General features: G+C 40.7%; 1 protein-coding gene across 1 annotated transcript in view; it reads right to left on the bottom strand.

Annotated features, from left to right (window-relative positions):
• The window catches only part of LOC102798111 (uncharacterized), a 275,012-nt gene that overhangs the window by 53,477 nt on the left and 201,267 nt on the right, over window positions 1–20,268 (bottom strand). The window contains exons 12-14 of the mRNA XM_087842715.1: window positions 7,775–7,895; window positions 5,109–5,272; window positions 4,884–4,986 (exon numbers count right to left, since the gene is read on the bottom strand). Coding sequence (XP_087698841.1) covers window positions 4,884–4,986; window positions 5,109–5,272; window positions 7,775–7,895 — 388 coding nt within the window. The remainder of the gene's footprint in view (window positions 1–4,883; window positions 4,987–5,108; window positions 5,273–7,774; window positions 7,896–20,268) is intronic.

Below are 20,268 nucleotides of genomic sequence, written 5' to 3'. Positions count from 1 at the left end.
TGTAAGCAGGTTTCCTTCAGTCAGAATAAACTGATGTGTTGATCAGTTATTAAATCCTTTACTAACAGGCAGAGGTGGGACCAAGTCATTGTTTTGCAAGTCTCAAGTAAGTCTCAAGTCTTTATCCTCAAGTCTCAAGTCACTGGTGCAAAAGTCCGAGTAAAGTCACAAGTCTGAAACTTTGAATTTCAAGTCCTTTTGAGTCTTTAAAAAAAAAAAAAATGTTGCAGTTATGCTAAATGTAAATATTAGACCATGTGATTTTTAAGTCTCTGTTTTTCTCAACACATGATGAAATAGTGAAATTGCACCTCTATAAAATGCAGCTCAATTAAACTTAGCTCCAAGAATAATTTTCACCAACAATTCTGAGATAAGCTGCATGTTATTCTTGGATGCGCTTTTAGGACCGGCTTTAAAATAGCATGACAAAAATATCATACACATTAAAGTTAGTTGACATCACAAAGTTAGATGAAGTCAGCTATCTCATCGTAGCAAAAGAGAAGCACCACCTACCGTTCTTTATGCACCTTCAACTGTCAGAGAAAGTTGGAAGTTGTTCCATCTCTGTCTGTGATTCTCTTTTTGCATGTTTTGCATGTTGCGTTTCGTTTTTTTGTTGACTACTTCATAGTTTATGTACCTGAAAAAAATAACTCCTTGCAGCATTTTTGAGCGTTTTTTTTTCTTCTTAAAAAAAATCGGGTTAATTTGATTGGCTGTGCTACAGCTCATGCACACATATGTACGGAGTGTGGTTTGAATGAATGAAGTGAATTAATGGTGCACACTTTCTATATAATATGTGTGTTAAATTTTAGATTTGGGGTGAAATATCAAGTCTTTTCAAGTAAACCGGTTCAAGTCCAATTCAAGTCCCAGGTCATTGGTGTAAAAGTCCAAGTCAAGTCACAGTCTTAGAACATTTTTTCAAGTCAAGTCTAAAGTCATAAAATTAATGACTCGAGTCTCGAGTCCAACTCATGTGACTCTGCTAACAGGGACCTTATGTGTACTGATCCACATCTAAGTGCTTTATCTTTGGTGCAGCTGAGGATGCTATATTGTTATTTAATTTCATTTGGAATTGTATTTTGTGAACAGACATAGTTTCTGCAGGGATGCAGCTCTGGATCATAACAGGAGGAAGGACGCTGCAGAGATGGTGTATAAGACTCTGCTTCCTGGTCCCAACTCTGGATAAATTTGGTCAGACTTCTACAAATGAGAGCTGCTCCATCTAAAGGGGGATGGGTAGCATCTCTCCTAACAAGACCACGGTTTCCCCAGAAAGTTGTTCAGTTTACACTTTACTCTCTGCAGACTTTTAAATTTGATCTCATTGAGTTTTTCACCGAGTCAGAGTGTAATTAATCACATCTTTGGGGTCTTTAATTGATATGCACTGTATTATCTTTCAGCTTCACAGACTCTCACAAGTCTAATTGTCATTCATCGTTATTACCTGAACTGTAATTACACAGGCTTACTTATTTCAGTCTAACGCAGATATCTGGTGTTTCTTTGTTTCTTCAAACTTCGTTTAGTCGTTAACTCTAAACTTTGATCTATCTATTCATCAATATGTTGAAGTTTCCCTCAATGTCAATTCATTATCAGTTTTCCCTCTGGCAGTGAATTTAAATGTCCTCTCCATATTCATCACCTCTCATATTGATCCTCTCTCCCCACAAGTTTACTAATTGACAATTAGTGAATGAAACAAGGAGAGGTACAACTCGAACATGACAATTAATAAAGTAAACAAGGGCACGGTGAAGTGTAATATCACTGCTGAGGAGAATGTTTATGTGAAAAGGCGCTCTTGAAAGGTGCCTTATACATGGGAACATTTGTAAAGTTGAATGATTGAAAACAGCTCAAACTCATCCAAGCTTGAACGTCCCCAGTTTTAGAATTATAGGTTTGAATGTGCTGTGTGTTTGTCATATCGATTTGTAGTCTGAATTCATACCTTATTGTTGTCTGCACCCTTCTCCTCTGCCTTCTATTCCCCATCCATGTTTTATTTTATTCTCCTCTGCTGAATGTGTGTTGAGGTATTTTCCATAACTGCTTCAGCTGCCCTCATTTCAGAGGGTCTAGATATGGCCCATGATCCCATGTCCCCTGAAGAGGCCAAAGGTCAAACTAAGCTCTTCTGGAGTTTTTGATGAAGATTCATCAGTTTCATTGGATAGTTTTCAATGAAGTTGTTCTTCTCTGAGACCATGTGACCCACTCTCAGTATATTTATTACTTTGTTGTGCACCTTCAATTTGATCTTCCGAGGGCTGGTTTTACAGAGACACGAGACGGACGACAGCTTAAATAAAACTAATACAGCGGTCGGATTTCAGGTAAATTCATCAGTGGTACAAAGTCACTATGTTGACTTAAACACCAATTAAATGTACCAAAAAATGTAATTATTCAGTGCCATCAGCCAGCAAGTGTCATTGATTGCTACCATGGAAACACTAATGCCAGGGGAATGTATCATGGGTATGGCACAGGTCTTACACAACAAGCTGCCAAATGACGAAGAAGAATCTCGGATGAGAGGTGAAACGTCTTCAAGCAACTTAAAGAAGTCCAGACGCTTTTCTTTGCAAGCTCCTTTGACTACGATGACCTGGATGACTGAGAAGCTTCACAGACACCTGCCTGTGAAAGTGTCACACATGGTTTATAATAGGGGTGCAACGATACTCGTATCGATATTGAACCGTTCGATACAGTGCTTTCGGTTCAGTACGCATATGTATCGAACAATACAAAATTTTTAATTTACTTTATCAACTTTCCTTCTGACGATGCTGTCTGTGTTGAGAGCTCAGTGGATCTGCGCTCGACAGTGCAGCCTAGGCGGAGTAGTCGAACGCAGATCCACTGAGCGCAGCACAAGCTAGCGAGACAGAAGCTAAGCTCGTTGCAACATGGCAAATTGAACCTCCCCCACCCTCATTCAGATCTGGCCTTTGGAACTATTTTGGTTTTCATGTGACGTATGACCCTGAAGGTAAGCGCGTCATGGACTAAAGTAAAACAGTATGTTGGATGTGCCAGCAATGCTCAATTACATTGGTGGGAACTAGTGCGTTAGCGCAGTTAGCTCGTTAACGTGTTGACACCGTCCAGCCCCACGCACGGGGCGATCCGCGGTAGCTCGTTAACGGAGATTTGCCGTGTTGTGGTGTTAACGTCATTTCAGATTAACGCTGACAGCACTAGTGGGAACACAACGAATATGACTGCACATTTACTCCGACATCATCCTAGTGCAAAGACAAGTGGAAGCAGACAAAAACAACAAGCAGCATGCTACAAACTTTACCCGAGTCATTTAGACAGCCGTTAGCACATGATTCTCCTTATGGGGACCTGATATGTTTAATATGCTGCTGAGAATATAGCCCAGAAGAAGCGTATAGTAGAGCTTTTATTTTGGAAAGAGACATTTCTCTGTAATAAACTCTCTTTTCCAAAGATGAGTGATTCCTCGATCAGATAGATTAATTTTTTATGACTTTGTTGTTTCAGCAACATTACATTTAAAAACTGTACTTTTGAGTTAAAATATATATTTATAATTTTAATAAATGACAAATTAAAAAGGCATGAACATTTTTTTGTATCGAAAAAATATTGAACCGAACCGTGAATTTTGTGTATCGTTGCACCCCTAGTTTATAAAGCACTTTGAGTGCTCGAGTAAAGTAACAATTTCATATAGTTCATATTCATATTGCACCAAATCACAACAACAGTCACCTCAAAGTGCTTAATGCTTCTATCAACAATCAGACGACCCCCTTTGAGCAACTTTGGTGAGACTGGGAAGGAAAAACTCCCTTTTAACAGGCAGAAACCTCCAGCAGAACCAGGCTGACATAAGCTTTGTCCAAAAGGAAAGTTTTAAGTCTAATCTGAAAAGTAGAGCTGGTGTCTGTCCCTCAAATTCAAGCTGGGAACTGGTTCCACAGAAGAGGGATCTGAGAGCTGAAAGCCTCCCAATTTACTTTTTAATATCCTAAAAAACAGAAGAAAGACAGCAATCTGAGAGCGAAGTACTCTATTGGGGTGATATGGGCGGTATGGAAAGATGGGCTCTGATTACTCAATGTTATTTGCTATATAAGAACCAGCCCGTTTGCCATTGTTTCAGCACAAGATATATGTTACATTACTGTGCTCAACATTAGGCCCTGTCCCACTTTGTCCCTGTTTTTCAGAGATCATGTTTCAATCCTTCTGTTCACTCTTTAGTTGAAAAAAGTAAAGGAAAAGACAAATATGACTTTTTTGTGATATGATGGTATATTCAATGTTGGGTCAGTGAACTATACGTTATAGAATAAAATTCTATAGAATAGAAAAGTGCTATATAAGAACCACTCCAAAGCACCCAGCTACTGGACTCTAGAGCAGTGGATGTGTTAGAGCGGTTTCTGCAAGGCAGGACTTTTCATCCGGGTCTAGTCTGACCTCACAAATGTTTAATAAAATAGCCAAAAATTCCCATGAATACAGGAAAACTTTGCCACAAGACTGGAAGCTGTTATAGTGGAAAAGGGTGTCATTAAAGTTACTTAATACTTTTAATAATATAGTGTAGTTACAGCAATCTGACAGCAGAAGGGTTATTATTGTTATGAATATTCAGTGAATGCAAAATTGGGAAAATGCTTTGAATGGCATTTTGTCAAAAGACTGAAGCAGCCGTGCTGGTATGAATAAATATTCTACTGTACCACCAATATGCAACCAGAAATGCACAAATCATATCACAGTTGCCAAACATCATAGGTGTTCTTTCTAATGTTACTGGATTCACAGCATTTTCAAATGTCGGCTCAAACTGCAGCTCCATAACTCACCCGTCCAACCTGCAAGACAGCGGCAGAAACCCGTAACTGGATCACAGCCATCGGAGTTAACGCAGTCACATTTCTCTCTGCAATCCAAGCCGTACGATCCATCCTAACAGCACCAAGACAAACATCAGAGGAAACACATTTTTTCTTCAACGAAACATTAAAGAAGCAAAGTAGATGTCCGAGCTGATGAATAGAGAGAAGAAAATGAATGCTATGAGCACTCACAGGACAAGCTACGTCACAGTATTCATCCGTCCAGCCTGGGGAGCAAGCACAGGTTCCACTGACGGGGTTGCAAGCTGCCCCGTTGGCACACTGACACGTCTGATTGCAGCTCAGTCCCCACGTTCCACTGGAGCAAGGGATGGAGCAGTCGACGCCCTGCCAACCTGCTCAGACGACAGATCCTTTTAGTTTGTAATGAAACTTTACTCTGCAATTAAGTATTATAAGTTTTATATTTCCATATGTTTGACCTTGTGATTTTGATTTATTTTATGACTTTTCTTCTAATTCGGTTTAATTGTGGTTTATAAGAATGTGGATCCTATTTTCTCTACATTATCCATCTTTGCTGTATTTGTTATAACGACTAAATACATGTCAATGCCTATTTTATAGCTGCAACAGTGTCCAAGAGGCGCGAGCCGACAGACGGACATATTTACAGTTTAAACAGATTATCAAAAGTAGTTTATTTGGAGCTAAATAAAAGTCCCTTTCCCCATCTTTGATAAGTGTTTCCAACAAACAGTTTGAGTAATCGTTTTTCTGTTTAACTTCATTTCCTCTTCCAAGTAAGTCTGTCTGGTTGTTGTTTGAGTTTTTCCTGCAGTGACAAAAGTCATAGAAATAAGCCGAGCTGCAGGACACAGGAGTTCATCTTTACTCAGGGCTGTACATTGAATTATCAGAGCGTATGCTAAACATACATCCTGATAATTCAACTGTTCAGTTCAGTAATATTTTGGATTATTGTTTAAATGACTTTTAAAAATGTATTTATCTTTTTAAAGGCTTTGCTTAACTTGAATGTAAGTAATAAGAAATGTTTCTAATTCTCTTCCATCCTTCACCATTTCCTGGGCTTTTCACACTAAAAGCACGGAGCATATTAAAGTACATCAAAGTAAATTAAGTCATGGGTGATTAACGAGAGAGAGAGAGTTTCACAGGGTTCGTTCTTGTTCTAACCAAAGCTCTCAGGCCCTGGTCCTGTTTTCTGCTTCTTCAGATGTCTCTCTATTTTAATTACCTGTGGTCCCAACCACGTTCAGAGGTGTATAAATATTTAAACATGCTGATATTGAGAGATATTAAGCAAGCAGAAAAAAAGACCAGGTAAGGACTGGAGATTGTTACAGTTGATGTCTTCACATCTTTAGAGAAGTTTCAGTGGTGAGATTAGAGAAAATTTGGGGTTTCTGGTTTTCAAATGCAGGATCAATAAGAACAAACAAACAAACAAAAACAGGGCTAGGAGTTCAAGGCTGGAACTTTTTAATATCAAATAGTTTGAAATTTTCTCAATTTGCTTTAAGAGCTTAGAAAAGTCAGAAAGTGTAGAAAATATTTTACACACATTAATTTCACTGAGAAATATAACAAAGAAAAAGCAGCAAATTCCCAAATTTGTTTAGTGATCTTGTGGAATTAGCTAAAAACTAACTTTTGTATGTGCACTAGAAGCACAACTTGAATAAAGCAAGAGTTTGGAAACATTATGTCAAGGCCGTGTAACCTAACCTTTTTAAAGGTTTTTATCACACTTCACCTAAAAACAAGCATTTTTATCTCCTGGTGATCAATGAAATTCAAGTTATACCCTACCCTTTCACCCATGTGCCTCAAATGTAAGATAGAAATTGGTACCCTAACTCATAGCTTCTGGTCATGTTTGAAATTGCAAGAATATTGGTCTAATGTGTTATCTGAAATGGAGAAGATTTTGGGTTGTGAATTGGAGATGGACCCTCTGTCTCTCATACTGGGCCTCCCCAGCCGGCGATTAATATCCAAGAATAATAGGAGACTGTACTGTGTTCTCACCTATGCGGCAAGGAAGAATATACTACTCCAATGGATTTATGAAAAAGCACCAACTATTTAAGGTTGGCAAAGAGTAGTGTTGGATCTAGTGCCATTGGAATATCTTACATGTGTACTGCACTCAAAAACAGATCAATTCTTTAAGGTGTGGGAACCATACTTGAATTATGTGGAACCTGACGTTTCTAATATTATGTTACAAGGATTCTCCTGAGTGTTCAAACTGCAACGTACTACTGGGACCACAGGTATTGTACTGTATTGTATTCTCTCTTTATTTATTTATTTATTTTTTTAGATGGAACTGAGCTGGTGTCCTGTGCTTAGTTATCAGTCTGTTTGTTTTTGTTTTGTTTATTTGTTTTGTTTTATTATTTATTTATTTATTTTTGGTTACGAATTGTACACTTTGTTATGTTATGTAATTATGTACTATTTGTGAAAACTAATAAAAAAATAAAATAAAAAAAAGAAATTCAAGTTATACACCCTTCCCCATTCACTTCAGATAGGCCTGGTTTTCTTCAGATTCAAATAAATGCAACACTATCAACATTTTAATTTCAATAGCCAACAGAATATGTAGTACTTAAAATAGCAGTTTTTCAATGATATGCTCTGCAGCTTCTCCACAGGAACAGTCACATGTACATTTTTAGATTAGAGTACCAGAGGCTCTGCTGAAAATGTTAGACATTCAGGGAAACACAACACGCTACAGTGAAGACTGTGACTCCTGACAAAAACAATTTTGATAGTTGTTCCTCTTGTCAAATTCTAAAACATAATAATGAAGGAAATTTCAACACTCTGTCTTTAAGAACGTGCTGGTAAAGCACTACCTTCTCCGCAGATGCAGGAACCATCAATGTGTGAGCAGGAGATCTCGTTTTGGCAGGAGCACGATGAGGAGCAGTTGATCCCGTACAGACCTGCGAGACAGCTGATAGAGCAGTCGTCACCCTGGTCACACAAAAGGAGACAGGAAGGAACTGAAAAATAATGGTAAAGGTAAGATAAAAGGAGTTGATTTGAGGTGAAGTGCTTGCATTTGGAAGATTTTGCTGTGAATGGACAACAGGTGGTCAAATCAGCTCTCCGTGAAGGTGAAACAACCAATGCTTAAGCTCACAAAGACAGAAAAAACCCATCGGAGAAGTTGCTACTATTTTAGGATTGGACTCCTGGACGTCCACAGGAAGACAGCTTTCCAGGATGATCGCAGAATTTTTTCTATTGCAAAGAGAAACCTCTTCACAACAGCCAACCACGTGAACAGCTCTCTCCAGGAGGTAGACGTATCGATATCCAAGTCTACCATAAAGAGAAGAGTGCATGAAAGTAAATACAGGGCGTTCACTGCAAGGTGCAAGCCACTCATCAGCCTCAAGAATAGAATGGCTAGATTGCTAGACTAGACTTTGCTAAAAAACCCAGCACAGATCTGGACAAACATGCTTTGGACAGATGAAACCAAGATCAACCTCTACGAGAATGATGGCAAGAGAAAAGTATGAAGAAGGTGTGGAACAGCTCATGATCCAAAGCACACCACATCATCGGTAAAACGCAGCGTCGGCAGTGTGATGGCTTGGGCGTGCACGGCTGCCAGTGACACTGGGACACTCGTGTTCACTGATGATGTCACACAGGACAGAAACAGACGAATGAACTGTGAGGTGTTCAGAGACTGTCTGCTCAAATCCAGCTAAATGCAGTCAGATTGATTAGGCAGCGTTTCATAATACAGATGGACAATGAGCCACAACATACGGCCAAAGCACCCCAGGAGTTTATTAATGCAAACAACCTGATCTTAACCCAACTGAGCTGCATTTCACTTGCTGAAGATTAAACTTTGCACAGAAACGCCCACAAACAAACAGCAACTGAAACCCGCTGCAGTAAAGGCCTGTGAGAGCATTAACAAGGAGGAAACCCTGGCTGTTGATTTAGCTCATTGCGATGAGCAGGTGTCCATATGTCGCACCAGCCGGCCCACATTCGATTCCAACCTTTTGCCGTATATCTTCCCCATCTCTCGCCCTCTGCTTCCCTGTCACTCTTCACTGTATCCTGTCAAATAAAGCTGTAAAAAGGCCAAACAAAAATGGTAAATCGCCTGCATTTGTATAGCGCTTTTCTAGTCCCTAAGGACCCCAAAGCGCTTCACACTACATTCAGTCATTCACCCATTCACACACACATTCACACACTGGTGATGGCAGCTACATTGTAGCCACAGCTGCCCTGGGGCGCACTGACACTGACCAATAATTTTTGTTTAAAAATAATTGTTTTGTTTAAAAATCCCTTCATTTTTATGCAATCTTTTCTTTCAACTCACTGAACTGAAACTGAGTCTAATCTGCACGTCAACGGCATCAGAATTGTTTCATTTAAAATTCATAGGGCAGGGCCTGGCGCTTGTGGCTCGGTCACTGCAGCTCGCTGTGGCCATGGCTGCTAGGTGTGGGGCTCTCCTCAGCTCTTTCCAGGAGGGTGGCGTGGCTGCCCCTCCGATGGTCCTCCTTGGGCTCTCACGCTCCTGGGGGCCACCAGATGTCTCCTCCTGCCTGCTTCATGCACATTACACGGAGAATCCTTTTGAATACAAGTGCGCTCACGCACACAGGTGCTCACAGACTTTCTTACCTCCCACCTCAAAGCACATTCTGCGCTGTCAGTCTTGTGTGCTGCAAAATAAAATTCAATATTTAGTATTTACTGTTAGTTACACTTATCTAGGTTATTGCTGCGGTGCTGTTTTTATTGTGCTGCTCTCCTTTTGCTTGTTTTCTTTTTTGTATCAACAGGTGATGCAGCGGATTTGTTTTTTAGTGTCTTCTCTCACTGTCCCTCTTCCCCTCTGTTTTTCTTTCCCTCCCTTTCTTTCTTTCTTTCTTTCCCTGTCCCCAGGCATGTCTGTCCTATTTGTGACTTAAAGTAAATTGAATAAATAAATAATAATAACAAAGGTCATTTAAGTGGACCAATATGGCAAAGCCATAATGATCTACTTAGTAAAATCAATCCATCTTTCTTGGCCTTCAGACAAAAACTCTGATTGCTAAAGAACCAAACAGGACAGGGGGGAAAAATCTACAGAACCAAAATCTCTGTCCAAATATTTATGGACCCAACTGTATATGTGTGCTATGTGTTACATGTTAATGTACATGTATAAATATTTTTAATGTTGGACAGTTCAGTATGTGTATGCAGCTGTCTACAGGCAACCTTTTCAGAAAAATCTGAAACCTTCTAATTATATATTAAAATCAAAGATCACTCCCAGGTCTGTCCAACAGTCGTGTCAAGTTCTGCTCTCTTATTTTAAAATAGCTGTATCATTGTGGCTGCAACGTGTGAGCCTTGAAACATTTGGGATAAAGAGTCAGAATAGAAAAGGTTTGGCATTGGTTTAAAGTTCAGCCAATGACATACTCACTGACATCAGCTTCCCCTGGCGTTCCATATGAATCAATATTCAGGCTTAAATGAGTCACAAGTAGGGATGGGTATCGAAACCCGGTTCTTGTTGAGAACCGGTTCCCACTGTTTCAATTCCTTGGATTCCCTTATCGATTTCAGTCGCCCCGAATGACGTCACCACGTTGCGGAGAGTCATTTACCTGGCAGGAAACATGGCGGCTCAAACGCTCAAAAGTTTGGTTCTACGGATGACAACAGGGCAACTTGCAATACTTGCAAAGTAGATATTTCATTTAAGGGAGGAAACACTACGAATATGCAAAAGCATTTGCTCACAAAACACGCGATGACCTTAAATGAATGTCGTGTTTTTAATTCCGCTCCGGACTCGTGAATCTCAGCCCAGCAGCAGCGGTAACGTTTGCACGTCCTCTCCCGTTAATGCGGCAGGTAAATAATCAACAACAGTGCAGATTATGTTAGCGCGATCTGCCTTATTACAAACCTGCCATTACTGTGCGTTTAGGTGACCATGATGAGACAGAGTCTGGCTCAGATGCTGGCAGTTCTCGCTGCAGTCTACCGTAGCGTCTCCTTTCAGGCAGGATAGACGAATGTCACCGAGCAGTGACTCAGTTTGTGGTAAAAGGCTTGAACCCATTTGCCACAGCAGATGATTTTCAGTAAGTGAATGTGTTTAATTGTAGGCAGGGACATTACTGGATATTCTTGTGTAATTGCTACAGAATAATTGATGTTATACTTTGTTATTGCTACAGAAGAATATTTATTTTATTATTTTACATTTACAATTTTTTCCCCGGAGACCCTGTGACACCCCATTGAAGAGCCGTAGGCTGTGGATCTCTTAAGATCTCACTGTTGGGTTTGTAAGGCCATGTTACTGCTAAATTTCTATCTTGTTCAAAGAGAAGATATTAAACAAAGTTCTGAGCTAATCGACCTTAGTGTTCTCCTTTTTAAAAGAATTGATAAAGAATCGAATCGTTAAACAGAATCGAAAATGGAATCGTGAAAATCTTATCAATACCCATCCCTACTCACAACATGCTTCAAGTTATTTGATTTTCATGCTTATTACATTGCCACAAGAGAAAATGTTGTGTTGTTGTAAGCTGTTAGTTTATCTACATCGATAATGAAACCCAGAACCTCCACAAATCACAGTAACAAAGACTCCTGACTCTCAACTCGCCTCATCTACTGATTCACATAAGCACAAATGCTTTGTATGTAACATTTACTGATGAACACATGAGCGAGTAGCTCGACTGCAGACTAATCAATAACGGACATGTCGTAGTGGCGAGACAGACAGCTCGGCATTAGCAGGATATCTAACCTTATCCTGTGCTGATAGCATGCTGTGAGAGCAAGCTTCACACATCTGAAATCTCAGGCACCATGACACATTGACTGGGACCTCCAACATATAAACTTTGCTTCAAACCTGCTGCCTTTAAATTGCTATTAATCTAATATTCACAAAGCTATCCAAAAGACAGGAGGAGAAGGAGCTCTTATTAAATTTGAAACACTTGAAAAATAAATAAAATTGAACATCAATGTGTTCAGTAAGGAAAATCAACTGAATTTCCCACGACTGTAAAGTCACCTGTTGTATAATAATCATGCACAGATTAATGATCATTTACTTGGCAACTTTGATTTAAGATTTTGTTCTAAAAGCCAGTTATTTTCAGTTTTTAAATCAAAAATAATAAAACAAAAATAATGCGTTTTTTACTTCATAACCCAAACACCAGCTGTGCAGCCTTGGAGGAAATTTAACAACTCTATGTAGTCCTCTAAAATAAACAAATACCATCACTGTTACTATAGGAATGGAGAGACCGAGTATCAAACTGCTGCTGCTGCACTTGGTTAGCAGATCATCAACGACTGTGATTGCCTCTACACCACTAACAATTACAGGAACACTTGGAAAATGCATCAGATCTCAATAGGGGAAAATTGTTCTGGATATCTATACAGATATAAGTAAGTAAGCAAAATTTATTTATATAGCACATTTCACAGATAAAAATCCCAAAGTGCTTCACAATAAGATCAGACACACAAGTTAAAATTAATTAAAAGCCTGAGTCAGTAGAGTCTAGACAGCGTAAAGACAACGGCAGAGAGTCCCACAGCCTCGGTGCCTGAAAAGCTCAATCCCCACGTGTTTTAAACCCAGTACGTGGGACCACCAGTAGCCTCTGACCTGAAGACCTAAGTGCTCAGGATGAAGCATGGTCAGAGATATACTGGGGAGCTTCACCGTGCAGAGCTCTAAAAGTTACAACTAAAATTTTAAAATGAACCCTAAAATTTGGCAACCAATGAAGAGAAGCCAAAACTGGAGTAATGTGGGACCTCTTGTTTGTATCAGTTAAATGGACTGAGTAATGTGTTAGCAACAAAAGTATGAGGCAGCGTTTGATAGATATTAAAACCATGAACCTAAATCCACAGACACCCTGAAAATCAAAGTGAAAAATTTAATTCTAGCAACTCCAAATTGGTGCGTTTTAGTTTGTTGGCATACAGATACTTGTAATGATGCCTGACAATGTTGGAACAACATGTGGTGTCCAGGGGAAACCCCTCCAGATCTATGTTTCTGTTCATGCAACAACATCAGGTCTTCTAGGTGAGTATGGGGGTCAGTCAGGAGTATCTATTTCTTCATCCTCTCCTATCGTTGCCACATGAAGCCTGGGGTTGTTGTGCAGCAGGAGGAACCCGATGATGTTAAAGGCTTCTGCTGACCCTTTCACTTCTCTCATATGTGATCAGGGTGAGCCTGACCACACCTACGGGAGGTCCTGGTCGTGCTCATCCTGTTCCTCCTTGCACAAACGAGCAGATCCTCTCCTCATAGATTAAGTGTTGCAGAGCATTGTGGAAAAGAGTTGAGAGAATCCTCCACTAAACACTTTGGTTGGCATTACTTTTCTTTTTTTTTACTAATTGCATGCTTTGGTGTTTTTGTGTCTTGTGTGGGCCACACCCATGTGGGAGTGGAGACTCAGGTCAGGCTGGGCAGCATCACCTCATCCCCCATCACACTGAACACTGGTGCTCCACAGGGGTGTGTACTGAGCTCTCTCCTGTACTCACTCTACACCTACGACTGCACGGCCACTAACAACTCCAACATCATTGTGAAGTTTGTGGACACTACAGTGGTGGGTCGGCTTACAGGGAGGAGGTCAGCGCCCTGACCCACTGGTGTCAAGACAACCATCTCACCCTCAACATCGCAAAGACAAAGGAGTTGATAGTGGAGGTGCAGAGAAGTACACCCCCCCATCACCATCAACGGCGCTGCTGTGGAGAGAGTGAGCAGCTTCCTTGGTGTACATCTGGCTGAGGATCTTACGTGGTCAGTACACACAAACAAAACAGTGAAGAAGGTGCAGCAGCGCCTCTTCTTCCTCAGGAGACTGAAAAGATTCGGCATGAGCCCCCGCATCCTCAGGACCTTCTATCGCTGTGCCATTGAGAGCATCCTCACTGGATGCATCACCACCTGGTACGGCAACAGCACCGCTTACAACCGCAAAGCTCTCCAGAGAGTAGTGCGGTGCTCTGACCGGGTAATTGGAGGTGAGCTTCCCTCCCTCCAGGACAGGAAGCGGTGCCTGAGGAAAGCGGGGAGGATCATCAAGGACTCCAGTCACCGCAGCCATAAACTGTTCAGACTACTTCCATCAGAAAGGAGGTTCTGCAGCATCCGGTCCCGAACCAGCAGACTGAGAGAAGCTTCTTCCACCAGGCCATCAGACTGCTGAACACTTCATAGACACCTCAGCTTCACTACTGGAGCTTCAACATTATGCACTACATACTGTATATTAATGCCACTGTTTTGCACAATATCCAACTACCAACCTCTGTATATTTTATTTTATTGTTTACTTTATTTAATTTGTAAAATATGTGCACACACACACACACACACACACACACACACACACACACACACACACACACACACGTAGAAAAACATATTTAGTTTACACATCCAGTGATGCATATACTATTATATATTGTACATATGTTTATTAGTCTCAGATTTAGCCATTCTTATATTTTGCTTGTTTTACGTTATTGTATTTTTGCACAACTCTGTTGCTTGTGAAGCTCGCACACAAGAATTTCACTCACATGTGCTGTACCAGTGTACCTGCACATGTGATGTGACAATAAAAGTGATTTGATTTGAGATTCTACTCTAGTCCAACAGCCAGTTATTTGGAGTTGAGTACAGGGAGCAGGTGATTGGGAAGCATTTTAGGCCTTCTCTATAAAGGGGAGAGGGCAGGTTGTTGCTTTTAGTAGGACACTGTTGCAGCAGGGAAGCATGCTGACCTCGGAGACTCCAGGATGAAACACTTTAAAGGAAAGGATTTTTAACGTGGCCTGGTTTTGCTTTTAAAATAATCTGATGATGCTGGAGGGAGGACTCGTTTGAATTAGGATTCATGCGGATTTGCTGGGATAAAAACAATATCTGTGCCCAAGGAAAGGAAGCTGGTCAAGATTTAGAGACGTTTGAGCTCCAGAGTGGAAGCCCAGGATCTGGTGTAAAGACCCACCCACGAACAACACCAGGCCTGAGAAGGCTAACAATCCTGGAATCCTGGATTCCAGACCGGAGTTGTGTCCTCAGCTGGTAGTCTGACTTGGAGGGGAAAAAATAAACATTGTGTACACCATTGCAGTGTGAGTGTGTTGATTTCTCACTGGTCAGTATTGGAGCTTACTACGTTCTTGTATGGAGGCAATTTTGAGCTGTACGTAACACAAGGACGTTCTACTTTTGTGTCCAGGTCTCCTAGACCAACATCCTGTATCCTTCTCCTGAGACTGTGCCTGTAAAGACAGCAAGGTGTCACTAGGTATCACCTCATGATATCACTAGTGACGATGACCCAATCCAAATACAGAAGTAGTGAGAAAACTGTCAAAAAATAAGAGGATGGGAAAAATGTGTCATTTTGCCCCTCTAGTGCGCCTGCTGTTAACCTCATTAACACCAAAGCACCTGAAACTGATTAATAACTCCCTCTGGATCTAAATCCAGTGTGCAAAGGTTTTAAACTCTGAATATGTTGAGTGTGTTATTGGGGACTTTAATATTACGCTTTCTTTCTACAAATCTATGGGAAATTAACTGTTAAAACGTCCTTTTAACAGGAAGATCCCTCTGGCAGAACTGGGATGGTCAGCCATCTGTTGGAACTGGCTGGGAATGAGGCGAGTAGACAAAACAAAACTGAGAAAGAAAACCAGAGATTAATAATAATTAACAATTTAACGTGGCATATAAACTAGACTCCAAATTCCTCACAGTGTTACTGGAGTCCAAAATTATTCCATCCAGAGTAATTATCTGGTTAGACACATTGTTTCTAAGACAGGATGAGTACGAGTGCTTCTGTTTATCTAAATTCAGAAGCAGGGAATAAGCAGTCATCCAGGTCTTTACATCTAGGAATGTATTTCAGTTTAACTAAATGATGTGCTGGGTATCATCTGCAAATGTGTGCTGTGCACTCTAATAATACTGCAGAATGAAAGTATAATGTAAACAGAACTGGTCCTAGCACAGGACCCTGTGGAACTACGTCATTAACGGCAGTCTGTGAAGAAGACTCTACGTTTACGTGAAAAAATTGTGCTCTACTTGATAGATGATCTGCAGATGATCAGTTAATTGTTTCATAACTACTCTTTGAAGAATTTTTGGATAGTAGCTTAAATAGTCTATTTAAATATTAGCACTATTGAAAGTAGCTGTACGTAATGACAGGTTTGTCAGATGGTTACAAATAATTTCTCCAATGGTTGAAATTTTATTTGTGAAGAAATTTGTCAAGTCATCACTAGTTATGGTTAAAGGAATACTCAGCTCAACACAGCTCTGACTCTTTGTCAGCCTGGCTGCAGTGCTGAGAAGAAACCAACTTCAATCAATGATGCATACTATGGCTACGTTCACACTGCAGGTGAAAGCGCATCAAATCCGATTTTTTTGACCCTCTGCGACCCATATCCGATCATGGTGTGACAGTGTGAACGGCACAAATCCGATATTTTCAAATCCGATCTGGGTCACTTTCGTATGTGGTACTGAATCTGATACATATCCGATGTTTTAGAAAGCTGCTGTTTGATGGTCAAGTCGCATTAAATCCGTCTTTTACGTCACTGACACAAGACAGATGCCAATTATCAGCGCCGGAGAAGACATCGCGAACGCTTCCTGACCATCCGGTGAAACTGTTGGGAAGACAACGTTGGAGAAACGTGAACATTTTATTTGTTCTGTATAATCTGCAGATTCTGACAGAAATCTGCAACTATCCTTTGATGCAGCGCTCCTCTAAAACAGCAATAAGGATCATTATTAGGTTATTTACATTATTATGTAAATAACAAAATAACTTAAAGCAAAAATTGGGAAACGTAAAGTCTGAAGTCTTTATATTAAGGTCATCAGTCAAACAATACTGTTGCTCTGGGTCTAAACAGAGCGCGTTGTGTGTGACGTCTTCTTTTGCGCATGCGGCCGCTTTGAGCGTTCACACTAGAGCGCGTTTGCTGTCACATTTTATTTGTAGTGTGAACGAGCAGACAAAAAAATCTTTTTTTGATCAAAAAATCGGAATTGAGCATCAAGACCTGCAGAGTGAACGTAGCCTTAGACGTCCTCGCTTCACAGAGGGCTTTTTCTTATATAGTGGAGCAAACTCTTTTAAATCAGTGAGATGCAATTTTCTCTCCAGTTTTCAGGTTGTCTGCTTCAAGGTGTGCCATTGTGGATTTAACCAGGGAGTCAAGAACTTCTGATTCAAGACTATTTTCAGAGGAGACACAGTATCCAGAGTCATAAACAGTGAGGAGAGAAAACTATTAACAAGTTAATCGACCTCTGTGGGATTAGAGTTTAGGTAACTGCTCTGAACTGTTGCTAAATGACACTGAAGACGATAACAGTGGAGGAATAACATCTTTAAACTTCATTACAACAATTTCAGAAATCCTTTACTGTAATAAAACACATGCTGTTTAATTTAATATTCACCTGAATAGAACAGGAAACAATAGCCCTATATTGTAATTGTACATGTACAACGAAATTATGAGTGCTAGACGCCAACTCTGCAGGAATAAAATGTAAACAGCAACAGTTTACAGTTAAGATGAATATATGCAAGAGAAAGGCACAAAATAAAAAAGGCACACATAGAAAACAAAGTGCTTGGAAGTAGAGCAAAGGACTTGGTCTACTATAGAGTCAATGTGTAAGTATAGTGCAGAGTAATGAGGGTTACTCAAATTGACCCACCACTATCCGCTGAAAGCGGATAGTGGTGGTTAATAGTCTGAATGGTCCAGGGGAAGAAGCTGTTTGTGAGTCTGGACCTGACTGACCTGAGGCGCAGACCAGAGGGCGGTGGGTCAAACAGGTTTTGGGCGGGGAGCGAAGGGTCACCTGTGATGGTGGTGATGGTTATCGGGTAATGGGCTCCAGGGGTGGCAAATGACAGCCAATGATTTTTACCTTCAGCGCAGCCTTCCCTTTTTTAGTAGTGGCCGCTGCGTACCAAATATCCAGACAGCAGGAGAGCATGCTTTCCACCGAGGTGCGGTAGAAGACCAGGAGAACTTCCAGTCCATGTTATTGTAGTGGTAGTGCAGCCGCTGCTGGGCCTTATTTACCCGAGCGTTGGTGCTGTGGGTCCAGCTGAGATCGGTGGAGTTTATTGTAAATTTAAATGTTATTAAAAATCATCAGAGAAAAAAGGAGTCTGTGTGTCAGAGGGGTCAGAGTTTGATTGACTCTTCTTAGCTGCCTCACAGCATTACACTTTCAGACGGCACAACGGTATCTTTATCATAAGCAACAACCACCCTGCTTCAAAGCAGCATCTACGCTGCTTCTCATAAACCTAACTGGAATAGACTTCATGCTGACCTCCTGTTTTTACCAGTCTGTTTTGCATGCTTGGAACTGGACTGTTTTTACTGTAAAGATGTTAATGTAGAGGAGGCTCTACTTTACAATCCTTTGATACCAAGTATGATGCTCAGCACTGTTAGTGTTCAGAGGTTCCTCATAAATGCTGGCCTAACAAAGCTGGCGGGGCTGAGGACCAGAGATGGGCAGTAACGTGCTATTTGTAACACGTTACTGTAATCTGATTACTTTTTTCAAGTAACGAGTAAAGTAAGGGATTACTATTGCAAAAACGGTAATTAGATTACCGTTACTTCCCGTAGGAACGCTGCGTTACTGCGTTACTAAAACCGTGATTTTTTTGCGAGAATGTCTCATGACAGTGACGTAAGCGAGTGCGACGTTCCTGACAACAGCTGTGTGCAGATCAACAATGGATCATATATCGAGTGCAGAGAGAGTATGAGCGTGCAGCGTTTAAAGCGTGGAAGTACTGACCTTACTTTGAGTTTGATTCCATAAAAAGTGACAAAAACATTAGTGTCCGTTGTGCGTGGGAAGAAAACTTCTTTTTACAGTGAAAAAACCCCTAAACTTCCAAACAAGCACCGAGTAGCTACGACGTAATGGGAAACTCACAGAGAAACTCGCGGATTCTTCCACTGACCGCTGCAGCACACCTGCACCAGGGTAAACCTCCGCCTACCCCACTCCTGCTTTACAGGTGAAAATAGAGCAACAGGACCGCTAGTCTTTGACTTTATTTATTTTCTGCTGTGTTTTACTTGCATCTATTTGAAAGACTGAGTGTAAACACACAAAAAAATTATTTTATTTTATGTGCTGGAATGTGCAGAAAATAGGTTTAAATGTTAAACAAATTTCTTCCAGTCAGAGAATGTTGCAGATAATTAAATCTTTGCTTGATGCATAAAGTTAAAAGATTAAAACTAATAAAACAAGTTTTAAAAAGAGACTTTTCCATTTGATTACATTTTGTATGATGATTATGTAGAAAAAGTAGAATTGGGCTGAAAGATCTATCACTTTATCACCTATTCAGGTTGTAAACCGTGTTTTTAAAAAGTAACTAAGTAACTAAGTACCTAAGTAATTAATTACTTTTGAAAATAAGTAATCAGTAAAGTAACTGGATTACTTTTTAGGGGAAGTAATCAGTAATTAGTTACTGATTACTTTTTTCAAGTAACTTGACCAACACTGCTGAGGACAGCAGGCCAGTGTAAAACAGCTGCCAAGCTGGCTTAGGAGACTGGAGTGAGATCTCTGTGCCTTCAGGAGAAGCTGGTGGAAGAGGTCATGGGTGGTCTCTCCGGACTCTTAAGGGCTGCACTGGGCACTCACTCTGCAGGTAACAAACCAATTTCATCTGACAGTTGGACGTCCCTGTACAAACTTCCCATAGAGAAACGCAGTGTGGCTCTCCAGTGGAGAGTGGTGCATGGGGTCATGGCTATGAATGAACACGTGGAACATAAAGATCCAAGAACGGGGAGCACCAGTCTTTTCTGTCGGACCAAGGAAACACTGCAGCGCTGGTGGCTTGGCTGTCCCAGGCCTGCTGGCCTCTTTTCTTTGCTGTGACAGCGGCTTCCTGGGCTTGGGATTGTTTTAGAGGTGGGTCTCTTTATCCTGGGTCCAAAGTCCTCTGTGGTGCAGCGTTGAAAAAATAGGTCAAGCTAAGATGAGTACATGGCTCACAAGGAGGAACAAAATGAAGGATCAGTTAATTCTGAAATTATGTTCAAGGGGATAGTAGGTGCACGTTTAAAAGTAGAATTAGTTTATTATGAAATGGTGTCTGACACTGAAGAGTTTGTCTCTGTTTGGGGAATCAGTGGAGTTTTGTGTAAAGTAACTGGAGATGGTTTAGTTTTACATTTCTGT

This window comes from Neolamprologus brichardi, chromosome 1, assembly GCF_056152115.1.
Source record: "Neolamprologus brichardi isolate AB-2024 chromosome 1, ASM5615211v1, whole genome shotgun sequence".
Taxonomy (NCBI): domain Eukaryota; kingdom Metazoa; phylum Chordata; class Actinopteri; order Cichliformes; family Cichlidae; genus Neolamprologus; species Neolamprologus brichardi.
This window is presented reverse-complemented; position numbering and strand designations above follow the sequence as displayed.